Below are 16,048 nucleotides of genomic sequence, written 5' to 3'. Positions count from 1 at the left end.
TGTTATTACTGCAGTTACTGCATCCTTTACTGTTATTACCACAGTTACTGCGTCCTTTACTGTTATTACCACAGTTACTGCGTCCTTTACTGTTATTACCGCAGTTACTGTGTCCCTTACTGTTATTACCGCAGTTACTGTGTCCCTTACTGTAATTACCGCAGTTACTGTGTCCCTTACTGTTATTACCGCAGTTACTGCGTCCCTTACTGTTATTACCGCAGTTACTGTGTCCCTTACTGTAATTATTGCAGTTACTGTGTCCCTTACTGTTATTACCGCAGTTACTGTGTCCCTTACTGTAATTACCACAGTTACTGTGTCCCTTACTGTTATTACCACAGTTACTGTGTCCCTTACTGTAATTATTGCAGTAACTGTGTCCTTTACTGTTATTACCGCAGTTACTGCGTCCCTTACTGTTATTACCGCAGTTACTGTGTCCCTTACTGTAATTATTGCAGTTACTGTGTCCCTTACTGTTATTACCGCAGTTACTGTGTCCCTTACTGTAATTACCACAGTTACTGTGTCCCTTACTGTTATTACCGCAGTTACTGTGTCCCTTACTGTAATTACCACAGTTACTGTGTCCCTTACTGTTATTACCGCAGTTACTGTGTCCCTTACTGTAATTACCACAGTTACTGTGTCCCTTACTGTTATTACCGCAGTTACTGTGTCCCTTACTGTAATTACCACAGTTACTGTGTCCCTTACTGTAATTATTGCAGTAACTGTGTCCTTTACTGTTATTACCGCAGTTACTGCGTCCCTTACTGTTATTACCGCAGTTACTGTGTCCCTTACTGTAATTATTGCAGTTACTGTGTCCCTTACTGTTATTACCGCAGTTACTGTGTCCCTTACTGTAATTACCACAGTTACTGTGTCCCTTACTGTTATTACCGCAGTTACTGCGTCCCTTACTGTTATTACCGCAGTTACTGTGTCCCTTACTGTTATTACCGCAGTTACTGTGTCCCTTACTGTAATTACCGCAGTTACTGTGTCCCTTACTGTAATTTTACTGCAGTTACTGTGTCCCTTACTGTTATTACCGCAGTTACTGTGTCCCTTACTGTAATTACCGCAGTTACTGTGTCCCTTACTGTAATTTTACTGCAGTTACTGTGTCCCTTACTGTAATTTTACTGCAGTTACTGTGTCCCTTACTGTTATTACTGCAGTTACTGTGTCCCTTACTGTAATTACCACAGTTACTGCGTCCTTTACTGTTATTACTGCAGTTACTGCGTCCCTTACTGTTATTACCGCAGTTACTGTGTCCCTTACTGTAATTTTACTGCAGTTACTGTGTCCCTTACTGTAATTTTACTGCAGTTACTGTGTCCTTTACTGTTATTACTGCAGTTACTGTGTCCTTTACTGTAATTACTGCAGTTACTGTGTCCCTTACTGTAATTACCGCAGTTACTGTGTCCCTTACTGTAATTACCACAGTTACTGTGTCCTTTACTGTAATTACCGCAGTTACTGCGTCCCTTACTGTAATTACCACAGTTACAGGGTCCTTTACTGTAATTACCGCAAGTAACTGCGTCCCTTATTGTAATTACCACAGTTACTGTGTCCTTTACTGTTATTACCGCAGTTACTGCGTCCTTTACTGTAATTACCGCAGTTACTGCATCCTTTACTGTTATTACCACAGATACTGTGTCCTTTACTGTAATTACCGCAGTTACTGCGTCCTTTACTGTAATTACCGCAGTTACTGTGTCCCTTACTGTAATTACTGCAGATACAGCGTCCTTTACTGTTATTACCACAGATACTGTGTCCTTTACTGTAATTACTGCAGTTACTGTGTCCCTTACTGTAATTACTGCAGTTACTGTGTCCCTTACTGTTATTACTGCAGTTATTACTGTCCTTTACTGTTATTACCGCAGTTACTGCATCCTTTACTGTTATTACCACAGATACTGTGTCCTTTACTGTAATTACCGCAGTTACTGCGTCCTTTACTGTAATTACTGCAGTTACTGTGTCCCTTACTGTAATTACTGCAGTTGCAGCGTCCTTTACTGTTATTACTGCAGTTACTGTGTCCCTTACTGTTATTACCACAGTTACTGTGTCCCTTACTGTAATTATTGCAGTTATTGCATCCTTTACTGTTATTACTGCAGTTACTGTGTCCTTTACTGTTATTACCGCAGTAACTGTGTCCTTTACTGTTATTACCGCAGTAACTGTGTCCTTTACTGTTATTACCGCAGTAACTGTGTCCTTTACTGTTATTACTGCAGTTACAGCGTCCTTTACTGTTATTACCGCAGTAACTGTGTCCTTTACTGTTATTACCGCAGTAACTGTGTCCTTTACTGTTATTACTGCAGTTACAGCGTCCTTTACTGTTATTACCGCAGTTACTGTGTCCTTTACTGTTATTACCGCAGTTACTGTGTCCTTCACTGTTATTACTGCAGTAACTGTGTCCTTTACTGTTATTACTGCAGTTACTGTGTTTTTCACTGTTATTACCACAGTTACTGTGTCCTTCACTGTTATTACCACAGTTACTGTGTCCTTCACTGTTATTACCACAGTTACTATGTCCTTCACTGTTATTACTGCAGTAACTGTGTTTCTTCTACCTGAAGTTCCTCATTATTATTTGAGAAAAAACATGTCTGTGCATCAGTCATTATGTTTCTTCAAATCGGTTCATATCACTGTGGATGGCCACAAGATAAAAATGCCCATTCTGTTTGCAATATAGGACTTCGATTTCACTAAGTAGTCGTTTCATTTACTACACATTGTTGAGAAGTGATTGCTACTCTGCAGTCGCCCCCACTGAGTCGGGTGCGGGAGGTAGCGAGACAAGCATTACCGACACAACCTATACATCCAAATGAAGCTTAGAACCTGTAGTTCATAGCTGAATATGTTAATTTCCTTCATTTAAACAAAAACACATTTGCTACACATTATTGAAAAGTGGTTGCTATATTCTGTGGTTGCCCCCACTGAGTCATCACAAATTAGGCTGCTTTCACACTTGGTCTGTTTTGCTGATCCGTACCCGGGTGCGATTATTCCCCCCTCCCCTTGCCCCCGCTGGTCTCCTTTCACATTACATTTCTTTTTTTTTTTTTTTTAAGCCCGCCACCACCCCTCCAACATGGGAGTCACATCGTACTTTTCTCTCTTTTTTTTTTTTTTTTTAAATAAATTTTATTTGATAAGTCCACATACTTGTGTACAGAGAAGACAGGTGGACAGGCAAACAAACAAACATGCAGACAGACAGGTGACATGCTGTAGAATGACAGGCAGACTGGTGAACAGGTAGACAAGGAGACAGACAGAAGGACAAAATCAATGAAAGGTAATAAGGGAGTGAGGGATAAAGAAGAAAAGTAAAAAAAAAAAACTATAGGGAGGGAAACTATATGTGGGACAAGACAAAGGACTGACGCTGTGATGGGGGAAGCAACGCCAATAATTATAATATGGAAACAGTAATAATAATAGTACCAACATTGATGACCATACTACTAATAAGGATAACAACAATATTGACAATAATGCCATCATAATACTACTACTACAGTTACAACTACCAATAATAACAATAAGAGTGATAGTTTCTTTGAAGTATGCATGTGTGTGTGTGTGTGGGGGGGGGGGGGGGGGGGGGTTTAGCTAGCAGGCAAATTCAGTGAATTTATGAAAGGGGCATAGATTTTTTGAAAGTATAAGTTTTGGTGTTGGAATGAAATTCTTTCCATGGATATGTGGTCTATGAGAAAGTTTAACCATTGTGTGATGTTTATTGTGTTTCTTGTTTTCCAGTTTAAGAGGATAGTTTTCTTAGCAATTGCTAGGGCGATGAGTATGGGTTGGGGGTTTTGGATTGGTGGGCTGATCACAGAGGTATCCCCGAGCAGACAGAGGGATGGAGAGAGCGGGATGTTACAGCTCATAAAAAGTGATATTCTGTCAGTAACCTGTTTCCAAAAGTTGTAAGTTGGTGGGCACAACCAGGTAGAGTGGAAATAATTGTCTGGGGTGTTCATTGTGCAATGTGAGCATATGTCTGAATCTAGGAATCCCATCTTATACATCTTGTGCTGGGTGATATGTGTTCTGTGGATTACTTTATATTGTATTAGTTGAAGATTAGTATTGTTTGTCATTGTGAAGGTGTTTCTACAGATTAGAGTCCAGAAGTCTGCATTGGTAGAGAGTGATAGGTCTTTTTCCCAGTCTTGGATGGGGAGGGATATTGTTTGGTCAGAGGATGATATTAGTTTGTATAATTTGGAGATAGTTTTCTTAGTATTATTTATTTTTTCCATTTCTTCCACTAGTGGGGGTGGATGTAGGTTGTTGTTAGTTTTATTAATTTTGGATTTTAGAATGGATTTTAATTGTAAGTACTGAAAGTATTGCTCTTCCCCTATGTTATACTTTTGCACCAGGTCCTGGAAGGTGATGAAGGTGTTATTCTGAAAGATGTGTTGAAGCTGTGTGATACCTCTTTGTTTCCAAAAGTCAGGGTTGTGCCATGTTGGGGTGTATTTACATGGTGACATTGTGAATTTAAAGATTTTATTAATTTTCCAACAAGCTGTCAGGGTTGTTGAGATTACGGTATTTTTGAAGCAATCGTGGTGTTTTATGGAAGTGCTAAGGAATGGCAAGTCGGAGATTGAAATTTTGAAATTACATTTCTTGGCTGCGAACCCTGGTCCGTTTACGTCATCAAGACATAAGGAACGTGAAGCTTTTATTTGCCAATGTCGCTAAGCAACGACGCAAAAGGGAGGCTAAATGGAAAGCCAAGTTATATTTGTTTTCTTTTTGTTATCATGGTGTCAGCACCAAATTAACTGTGTTTGGCCTTTTCACTATGCCATAAATGCATCCCGCTGTCTGAGAGTGATGTGAGCTGTTCGGATAAGGTTTTTATGGAGACGGGCGGCTTTGCCAAATGAATCATACATACATACATACCTTCAAGGTGAGCGAACAGTGTGGCTACGTGCAGTTATTACTCGAATAGTTTTTAGATGCGACTAGCATGAATTGCCATGTAACTGTCCTCTAGTCACTATTTTTGAGGTTCTTAGCGTTTTTGAAAACTACATGTTAATTAAAAACAAATTACATGTCATCAATAGCGTTCACTTCCTGGTTTTGGAATGGATAGCTTTCGCGCCAATGCCAACAGCACTTGAGTTCAAGTGAACCATACCCCAGACCCCCGTTTTCCGGAGGTCCCGTGGTCCGCACCTGAGTTCAGGAAACAGCGTTCACACCAACAAAACGAACCTTACCAACGGCTCAAGCGGACCCGTGTCCGCACCGAACCTCTAGTGCGAAAGCACCCTTAGGCTACTGTTGTAAAATAGTAATTCACGTTTACCTAGTGAACTGCAGTAACATTAACACCTCAAGAGTCGCGAACGCAGCATCATTAGAATTTAAGATGATTCCCTTCAACTGAAGGATATCTTTGAAGGATCTTGTAAATAGTGTCTATAAATAATGTCTATTTCCAATGCAAAACAGAATCTGTGGATTTATAAAACATTTTTTTTCAGTTTCTGATTGTTGAGTGTCCCCCAGTTAAAGGGGTGGTGGGGTTCACACACTTCATAAAACTTAGTTTAGTTAAAAATAAAAATACAAAAAAAAAAAGAGCAAGAAAGATGAAAATACAGTATGAGGATGTGGAGATGTATTTCATAATTAATTATATGCCAGTATTAAATAAATTTGATGCTTTGAAGACACAAAAATTACATTGCCAATGAATATTATGGTAGAAAATACAACATTTGCCCGATTTGCGTGACTTATAAACCACACCCACTTCCGGTGTACTATCCGAATACAGACACAGAGTCAGATCATTTTCTTGGCTGAACAGATACAGATATTAACGTCTCTGTACACCTCTAATACTGATAAATGATAGCATTAATGGTTAGCAGTGACCCATGGAATGGGTATGCAGTGTATTCATTTCTGTCGGTGAGGATTATCAGAGTAGAGGCAGTAATGATATTTGGATTTGATGTGGACGAGCAGCACAGCTGAACTCAGTGCTGACAGATTGACCAATAGTGGATTAAGAGAGAGACAGCCTATATAGCCTACTCACAGACACACACACACATATACACATACACAGACACACACACACACATATAAATACTCATACACACACACACACACACCCCAAATATAAACAGACACTACTACTGTGTACCCCTAGGGCTGCTACAGTTAGTCGAGGTAACCGATGTCGTTGACGACAAAAATGCGTCAACAGCAGTATTTTAAACCGACACGTCGGGGTTTTTTTTGTTTTTTTAACCTCTAAAACGCCACAATTCATTAAGAACATTTTTCTTCAATATCACTGCGTAGTTGCTGCCAACTATTGTTCTATAGATTAATCTAACGACTGGTCGAGTCGAGTTGTCGAAAGATTCATCGACTATTCAACTCATCGAAAGATTCATCGACTATTCGACTCGTCGAAAGATTCATCGACTTGACTAGTTGGTAGATTAATCCGTAGAGAAATAGTTGGTAGTGGCAGCCCTAGCAGCAGCAAATGAGGTGAAGCGTTTTAAGTCAAAAAGGTAAAGTCATAAAAATGTATAAAAACAATGTGTCAGTTGAAAATACTGCTGTCGACGCATTTTCATCGTTGACGTCATCGATTACCTCGACTAATCATGGCAGCCCTAGTGTACACCAAGTATATACCCTTGCTACTACTGTGTACAGCAAATTTACGCACACACTACTACTACCACATAAACCTAATGTAGACACACACACGCTACAACACATACCAAGTACACACTCACACTTTTATTGCAGAGAGCATCAATTTTTTATTGTAATAAAATTTTCACCCTCCCCCCCTCTCCTTTTCTTTCTCTCTCTCTCTCTCTCTCTCCCTCTCTCTCCTGATTCAGTTCCTGGCATGCCAGAATAGTTGTCATTAACTTCTGACCTCTTGCACACTCTCTCTCTCCCTCTCTCTCTGTGTTCCACACATGTGCAGCTGTCTTCATCTTCCCAAACAACAACAGGAGTGGTCTAAACATAAACAAATAAAAGCAACCCTGCAACCAAAGGCACCCCTCTCTGTGTCCCTGCCCCCCCCCCTCTCTCTCTCTCTCTCTCTCTCTCTCTCTCTCTCCCCCTCTCTCTTTTCACTGTTTAAAGTCCACAGTCAGTAGTATTGTAGATGTGTGTGTACTGGCTAACAAGGTAATGATCATTAGGGCATATTGGGACAGAGGGCAGGATTATTTATTATTGCTGACAACTGATGATAAAATCAGAGGAATTTGATTGGTTGTGTCAGAGTGAGATCAGAGCTTCGCTGATTGGGACACTGACTATGTCACACCAGTCAGACATGGCTGATGAACATATACCCTGGTCAGGCTGGAAACCAGTGCATCTATCTCCAGTGCTCAAAATGTGTCTGTGACAGCAGAATTACTGCAAAAATTCTCTAGTCTATCACAGGCATAGCTTTATTTGAACCTCTCACAGGCTTTATATGCCTCGTGTGTGTCTGAGCACTCAGTTTATGTTTTAGTGTGTGTGTGTGTGAATGTTTTAGTTTGTGTCTGAGAGTGTGTGTGCATGTGTGACTGTGTGTCTGAGTACTGTGTGTGTGTGTGTGTGTGTTATGGGTGTAACGGTTCTGAAACTGAGACCGAAACCACGATACAAACGTCTATGGTCTCATGTCGCGATTCCGGAAGACTAAGCTCCCATTACATTACTAATGTAGCAGAGCTCATTTTTTATTTCACAGTTAACACTGTAAAACACGTAAATCATGAAATGAATGTTCTGTTTAAAGTTAGGGTAAGCTGTAGGCTATATTTTTTTAGGGGTGTAACGGTACATGTATTTGTACCCTACCAGTCGGTACAGGACATTCGGTTCGGTGCACATTGTGATCTGAGTGAATATAGTTTAGCTTTAACTTTTTTATGCTCTTATGGTCAGTCAACCGAAACATTAGTGAATAAAGTGATACTTGACAAGATACAGTGTACCCTCCCTTCTACATTTCTGTGTGCAGAACTAAAATGAAAAACTCAGTTTCCTCTCCGATTCCATAACAGAGCCGTAACTTTGAATTAGCACATGTTCAGTGATGCAGCCACACAAGCATGGTGACCGCAAAGCCAGAGCTTGAGGACCCTCAAGTATCCTTCAGGTGTCCTGTTTGGGAAAGTTTCGATTTTCCAGTGAACTACTGTGGCAGTGGGCAAAGACATGTGGATGAGAGGAAGGCAGCGTGTCGGCAATGTTTAACTGAAATCGAGTATGTCGCTGGCAGTGTTTAACTGAAATCGAGTATGTCACTGGCAGTGTTTAACTGAAATTGAGTATGTCGCTGGCAGTGTTTAACTGAAATCGAGTATGCCGCTGGCAGTGTTTAACTGAAATCGAGTATGTCGCTGGCAGTGTTTAACTGAAATCGAGTATGTCGCTGGCAGTGTTTAACTGAAATCGAGTATGGCGCTGGCAGTGTTTAACTGAAATCGAGTATGTCGCTGGCAGTGTTTAACTGAAATCGAGTATGTCGCTGGCAGTGTTTAACTGAAATCGAGTATGTCGCTGGCAGTGTTTAACTGAAATCGAGTATGTCGCTGGCAGTGTTTAACTGAAATCGAGTATGTCGCTGGCAGTGTTTAACTGAAATCGAGTATGTCGCTGGCAGTGTTTAACTGAAATCGAGTATGCCGCTGGCAGTGTTTAACTGAAATCGAGTATGTCACTGGCAGTACGTGGAACATGATTACTTACTTGAGACACCATCATCCAAATGTGAATATCACCGGAGTGCTAACTGGAAATTATGGCCACTTTGCCACTGTTTACAAGATTGTACAAGTTTATAGGTTTAAATTTCATGTTTTGCATGTCATTTTTCACTGTGCCGAAAACATACCGAACCGTGACTTCAAAACCGAGGTACTTGGCGAACTGTGATTTTTTGTGTACCGTTACACCCCTTGTGCATGTGTGTGTGTGTGTGTGTGTGTGTGCGTGTGTGTGTGCGCGCGTGTGCATGCTCATCCATGTGTAGGTGCCAGCTTGCAGTGGTGTGTATATTACTTTAACGCAACACAGTGAATTATGGGTAGCTTTTGCCAGATGTGCCATTTAGAACAGAAAGGGCGGCAATCAGAATGCCATGTCCTGAAAGACACCAGTCAGTATGCACTGCACAGAGGTTATGTGGATGTGAAGTACAGCATGGCATACAGACAACACACACACACACACACACACACACATCCACATCGTACATGTATACTGTGTCACACACGCATTCTGCATCTGATACCCCAAACTGAGTGGACTGTCACTGTCCCTCGTTAAACATGGAGAGCATGACTGCACTTTACATAAATTATCTCACGCACTGTGCATTACTATCTGTTGCCTTCTTACCGTCCCCCTCTCTCTCTTTCTCCCCCTCTCCCTCCCTCTCTCCTCTCATGACAGTCATCCATCAATACAAACAGAATGATTTCCTTTTCACAGCAGTTTAATGTGTGTTTATTCTCTTTTTTTCCGGCAAAAGTTAAATACATGTTGTTTTTGTGTGTCACCAAATGCACTGTAAATGTAACTGTGTTCTGTAGACAGTGGGAGCAATAGGCATTAACTGGATTTTCTCTCCTCTGTGTGCGTGTGCGTGTGTGTGTGCGCGCGCATACGTGCGTGTGTCTGTGTGTGTCCGTGCACATGCGTGTGTATGTGCTTGCGTGCGTGCGTGCGTGCGTGCGTGCGTGCGTGCGTGCGTGTGTGTGTGTGTGTCCGTGTGTGTGTGTCCCCGTGTGGGTGTGTGTGTGTGTGTGTCCGTGCGTGTGTGTGTCCGTGCGCATGCGTGTGTGTGTGTGTGTGTCCGTGCGCATGCGTGTGTGTCCGTGTGTGTGTGTGCGTGAGGCACAGGCAAAAAGCTCCACATCAAGCCTCGCTTCTAGACCTGTCCTGGCACTTCTGTACAGTCTCTCATTCAGAGGGGCTTGTGGATTCTCTGGATTTGCCCGTGCTGTGAGCTGTTTGACTGATGTGTGGTCTCATCCAGATCACTGCAGTGAAAGAGGACACCGTTATGAACAGACTGATGCCAAACAGCCATAACACACACACACACACACTTCTCTTTCACTGCTCAGGGATACACACAGTTTTTATTTTTTGTTTGAGTGCAAAAGTTTCTCAGGGGCTTTTTTCCATAAAGCATTGAAACAGTAGTATGATACTGTTTAATGTCCACACAGACTTTTCTGGTGTGTTGTACTCATTCATATGTTATTATCTTAACTGATTATTCTTTGTTGGAAATGTAATGCTGAATTAAAGGTTTTGCTTTGAAGAATGTTTGGTCTGGTGTTTTGAAAGTGTGTGTGTGTGTGTGTGTGTGTGTGTGTGTGTGTGCACCACTGATAAGAGCCAGTGAGGGTCATGGATGGATATCCCTTAATGATCCATAAAGAAGGATGTTGGGTTACCATGGCAAATACTTCCTGCGCGTGTGTGTAAGAGAGATTTAGTCTCATTTCAGACCACTGTGTTTAATAGGACCTGACCCCCACTCACTGTAGATGTAAAAATCAATCTGTGTATACATTTCCCTTTGTCCTCTCATCTACTGCCTCTTTTTTCTCTCCTTACATTACTCCTTCAACTCACTAATCCCTCATCTTTTCACCTGCTTCTACTCCACTGTTCTATCTCTCTCTCCTATGTGCTCTCTGAACACCTCCTCCACATTTCTGTCTCTCTCTCTCTCTCTCTCTCTCTCTCTCTATTTAAATATATATATGTATATGTCCTGTCTAGAGGAAGGCTCGGAGTAGTTTTAAAATGAAAGTGAGGAATGATGGTTAAAAGCTGATGATTCCTGTAATCCCGTTTCCTTCACGCTGTTAAGAAATCCTCTGATATTTACACTACTTTAATACACTATTTAACTAAAGCCTCTCTCTCTCTCTCACACACACACACACACACAAACAGTGACAGACCAGCACTGTCACGGCAGGATAGGTGCTTACACGTTGCCTTTGGCAATGACAGACTGCATTAATAGAGCGAAACAAGGCCCGTACCTCAGTACGACACACACATGCCCTAACATGCCCACCACCATGTTAATGAGATAAAGGCCCCTAAACACACTCACTCTCTCTCTGTCTCACTAGCAAATCACAAACGTGCTGTCGCTCCCTTACACACACACACACACACACTAACAGGGAAATGCTTTCCTTTGCTCAGCCTCTCTTTCATACTGTTCTCTCCATCTTTCTCCCCTAAGGAGAAAAATACCCCAGATATATACCTGGCAGAAATGATCAACCAGTAAAAATCAAGGCTGTGTATTCAGGTTGAGCACTAATGCCATGAAGCGTGCGTCATTTCCGTGCTGAATTATACTGTGGTAAAGGATCATGTTGCCTTAAGTGTGAACGTGTGAGAGCCGTGCCAGAGACACAAGTGCATGTGATTCTTTGAAACTCAAAGCTGCCAGATTTCTTTTGATAGCTCAATGAAATGAGAAACAGAGAAATGTTCCCAACAGAACCGACATGAAGCTATCACTCTTCTCTCTCCCTCTCCCTCTCTCTCTCTCTCTCTCTCTCTCTCCCTCTCCCTCTCTCTCCCTCCTCTCTCTGTCTCCCTCTCCCTCTCTCTCTCTCTCTCTCTCTCTCTCCCTCTCCCTCTCTCTCCCTCCTCTCTCTGTCTCTCCTCTGTCACTCTGATGGGAGAACGTAAGTGTCTGAGACAGATGTCTGCAGCCGCTTGTCTGAAAACCTCAACACTGCTGCTGATCTCAGCAAACTCTAATTAAGATCAATATTTCAATTTTTAGTAAAAGCGCATGGCGGGAGTCGGGGGGGGTACGGGGAGGGGGGGGCTATATCCACCCTGCTCTCTTTGTAGAATCTCAGTTGAATACGGCAAAAACGGGAGGAGAATGAAAGGTCAAGTGTAATTTTTCTCTTTCTCAATGGACTGCACAAGCATAAAAAAGACAAACTTATTACAGCTCAGCAAAGAGGCTATCTCATCAATAACAATCACTCTACTTCACCACTGCGACTTATTCATTTCTCTCTTTCTCTCTGTCATACTGCTTTATTTTCCCCCACTTTGTTCTCTTTTCTCAAGTCCAGGTTTGTTAGAACAATCCGTTTTCTCATATCTCCCTGACTTATTCAGTGCTTCCTGTCTTTCTCTCTGTCATTCTTCCATGACATCTTGCCTTTACTCGTTTCCTTGCCCACTACTGGTTTCTCTGGTCTCAGTTTACGTCCATCACTCCTCCTGTTCTCAGAAGTCTTTTTTTTTTTTTTTTGCTTTCCTTGCAGAGATCAGTATGGAAGTTTAGAGTGTTATGTGTATGAATGTACCCATACAATTAATGCTGAGTGTGTGAGCTGTCATTTTAAGATTTGTAAACTCAAGCCTGCTTTTTCTGCCCCCGATAACCCTTCCACCTCAAATCACTCCCATCAGAGGAGTTAACTGGACAAAATCCACTTCCCTGGTTTTCACTGGATATCTGGCAGAACACTCTCTCTCTCTCTCTCTCTCTGTCTCTCTCTTCCTCTCTAACTTTTCAACACGCTGATGGTCATTTTGCTTAAATCAGGAGAACTGCACTAGTAGCTAACTCCCTATATGCAAAGGCACAATGAAAACCCCTGACTTCAAAATTTATGCCCCAAGCCCCTCAGCCACATCCATACTCTCCCCTCTCTCCCCACAAAGGACGGACTAACGCAGATCTTCTTAAATGTGGCATTTCAAAGCGGTCTGCTTAGCTTGGACTTTGCAGTCCACTCATGCTTATTTGATAAAACTTCCCACATATAATGACTTAGCGCACCTTCAGCTTCAAATGGCCTGATATGATTTGTCCATTCGTCTTACGTTGTTCTTTTTCTCCTCTGCAGGCAGATTAGGTCCCGGAGGGTGTCTGTATTTCACCCGTGGTGTGTGGACAGGCGGTGGGTGTTAAGTGTGCTGCAACTACCTTTTTTTTCACTTGTATGTTTTTTCAACTCAGTTACGCATTACGATTTTAGTTCATTTTACTGAAGAACAATGGTGCATCTGAGTGCAGTTATTTCAAAGTGATGGTATTTTCGGTCTGTAGTTACGGTGCCATAACGACCTTTTACGATAACTGTCCTTTCACACTCGTATTGAATCTTAGCATGCGTCTGGCGTTCAGTCAGTAATGGTCACCATTCAGACATTCAGCTGCATGTGGGACAGGAACCCTCAAACATTATTACACATGAAGTATGTCTGGGGTCTGATGTATTCGCGCACATCATCTCTATTATAGAGGGGCCTCAACCTTGCGCATTTCACCCGCAGAACTGCGGAAGTCCTGATGAAGACATATGCTTTGGTGAGGAAGGTGCAAATAGCGTGTGGCTTAATTATTTGTCGATCCGAGCAGATGAGTTGGGATGCAATTACGGGTTAATTGCAAATGAAATCCGAGGGAGCACGCGCCCATCGGCTTGGGGAGCCGGTCGTAATTAACCCTGCCGCACAAATTGCGCATTTTTTTCCAATCCAGCGGAAATGTGGATTGATTTTACTGCCAAATCTCGCGTTATTGAGTTCATCAACGCGACGCCGGTCAGAAGGGCATTAAGCCACAATGTTATCCCAACACGTGCCCCTCGGATCAATTGTCAGGAATAATTAATCAATAACAAATTAATTACATCTCGAAATGATACAAATGAAAATACATGCGAATCGTCAGCGTGCGTCTTTACAATCCTATGAACTCGTATCTCTATAGCCCCAAAATTGTATTAGCCTAATACGTTTTAGAATCTCACGCAATTGGCCTGATTAATAAATTTGTCTATTTTTCTTCATACCCAACTCGCCTTACCCTCTTTTCCTGTGAATTAAATAAAAGCCACATATTGGATAGCCTATATCATCGCTCAATCTAAGCAATATTGTTTTAAAAATACACCGAAATAGTTCTAATTTATTATTTTGCTACTTTAGCCTTCATCTTTGCTTATTGTACTTTGCGTTAGTTATCTTTTAATTACGTCCCTTTAATTTGTCAGTGAAATCGATGTTTTGTTTTTTTTTTAATCATTGTCTATTAAATTAGTAGAGCGTGTTAAGATAGTCTGTGGTTAATTCCGTTATTGCTGTGATATAGAAAGTGAATTCCTTTTCGTTCGTATTGATGTGATCTGTAAATGTCAACAGAGCGACAGTGCTCTCTCATATTTATTTGTGTTATTGATCATGGACTGTTTGTCTGTTTTTCTTTTTCTTTCTTTTTTTCTAATATGAACAATCTATACGACTTTAGACTGAAAAGAATTTAATCTTTGGATATTTGCTGAGATTTTTGTAAACTGTCTTTTGACGTATCTCAGTGTATGAATATACTATCTGTAAACAGAAGCTTGGGTTTCAATATGTGCGAGTGCAGATTTAGTTCCGTGCAACTGTGATACGCGGAGCCTATGTTAAAGACACGTAACCTTAAGTAAGTTTTTCAAGCATTGCTTCCGTTTTTCAAAATGTGCATTAAATTATAGGCCTAGGTCATACATTAGCACTCCATGTGTGTGTTCGGTTGTCGAAAAAGGATATGACGGTGTGGTTTCTTTATTTTTTGTGGCTGTAAGTCACCGACAAAACTTTTGTGCAGCCCATAATGTTAGGGAAGAACTTGTGCCATTCCAAGTAAACATTTTCTCACTAAAACTAGCGCGATATCGCCTTTCAGTTTGCGAACCTACTCCGTATCCCTAAGCTGTGCAATTGCACGGAGCTGGTCGCTAGGGGGCGGGGCGAAGCACCTGTTCTGGCGCAGCCGGAGCCCTGACAGCAGCCCCCCTACGAGGTTGCTATAAGAAAATGCAAATCTCCCGCTAGCAGCTCCTCCCATTGGTCCGTTACATTCCCCGGGTGGGTGGGTTGATGTCACGGCGTGTATAAAGCCCTAGATCGCGCCTTAGAGTATTTCAGTGTCACTGCGTGTTGGCGGTGAATTGGAAAGTACAATGAAAATCACAGAAAAAGTGATAGTAATCTGAAACGGCAATCTCATGAGACGTACAAGGTATCTCGCAAGGCAGTGAAGACACGCGGCATCCTCAGCATATCTGGAGCCAATCTCTGCAACCTTCCTGGACAGCGGTGTCCCGACGAAGGAACTAACAGTGGTTTTTGGTCGTGATTTTTTCCCTTAAACCTAGCGTTTTAAAAGGTGCTCAGAAGTATTCTTTACCCTCTTCATTCCACTGTGGATTTGATGATATAAAATCAGACGTGCGCTTGGCGCTGTTGTGTGTGACTCGGTTGGCAGCGTAACTGTCCTGGTAGAAGTGGAAAGTTCCTCCGGTCCCAGATGAACGCAAAATCTTCTTCATGACTGAAGTCTCCGGTTTCGAGCGGGAGCTGAAATTCGCTGTTCAGCATAGAACAAGACTAAAGAAGGATATTTAAAACACCATTTTAAAGCAAGTGAACATCTCGAAAGAAACTCATATTTTTCAATCAAGGACTATATATCTGAAGGCTCAAAGCATTAAGGTGAAGCGAGGACAAGACAGGTTGGTGTTTCTGAATTTCTCAAGTCTCAAGTTTCAGTTCTCTCTGGCCAGTGATATTAAAGTGTGCGTTTGACCCGGGGGCTAACGTTGTCGACAAGAAGCGCGCAGAGTTGAACTGGCAGGTGTACAAGTTCATTTACATGCGTTGGTTACGTATATCTCCCGAGACTAAAAATAGAAGCTGTTGTAAGGACTAAAATTGGGCTTAAAATACACAAGCCCACCTCTCTTCTGGCGCTCGTGTATATGGTCTAAACTCTTTCGTCCTAATCCAAGAACTCTCTTCGTCTTATCTTCGTCGGTGGGGGCTGCCCGGTTGCAGTCCTTCAGTGAGACTCGTTTGTTTCACTTTGGCTGTGAAGGAAGGCTTCGTCGCATGGACTGAC

General features: G+C 41.9%; 1 protein-coding gene across 1 annotated transcript in view; it reads left to right on the top strand.

Annotated features, from left to right (window-relative positions):
- zc3h3 (zinc finger CCCH-type containing 3) overlaps positions 1-10,267 on the top strand; it is a 67,912-nt gene extending 57,645 nt beyond the window's left edge. Inside the window, exon 12 of the mRNA XM_030791140.1 lies at positions 9,985-10,267. Coding sequence (XP_030647000.1) covers positions 9,985-10,022 — 38 coding nt within the window. The 3' untranslated portion in view covers positions 10,023-10,267. The remainder of the gene's footprint in view (positions 1-9,984) is intronic.
- The last annotated feature ends 5,781 nt before the right edge of the window (positions 10,268-16,048 follow it).

Source organism: Chanos chanos, chromosome 14 (assembly GCF_902362185.1).
Source record: "Chanos chanos chromosome 14, fChaCha1.1, whole genome shotgun sequence".
Lineage (NCBI taxonomy): Eukaryota > Metazoa > Chordata > Actinopteri > Gonorynchiformes > Chanidae > Chanos > Chanos chanos.
The sequence above is the reverse complement of the archived record's forward strand: the minus strand, read 5'-3'. Positions and strand labels throughout refer to the sequence as shown.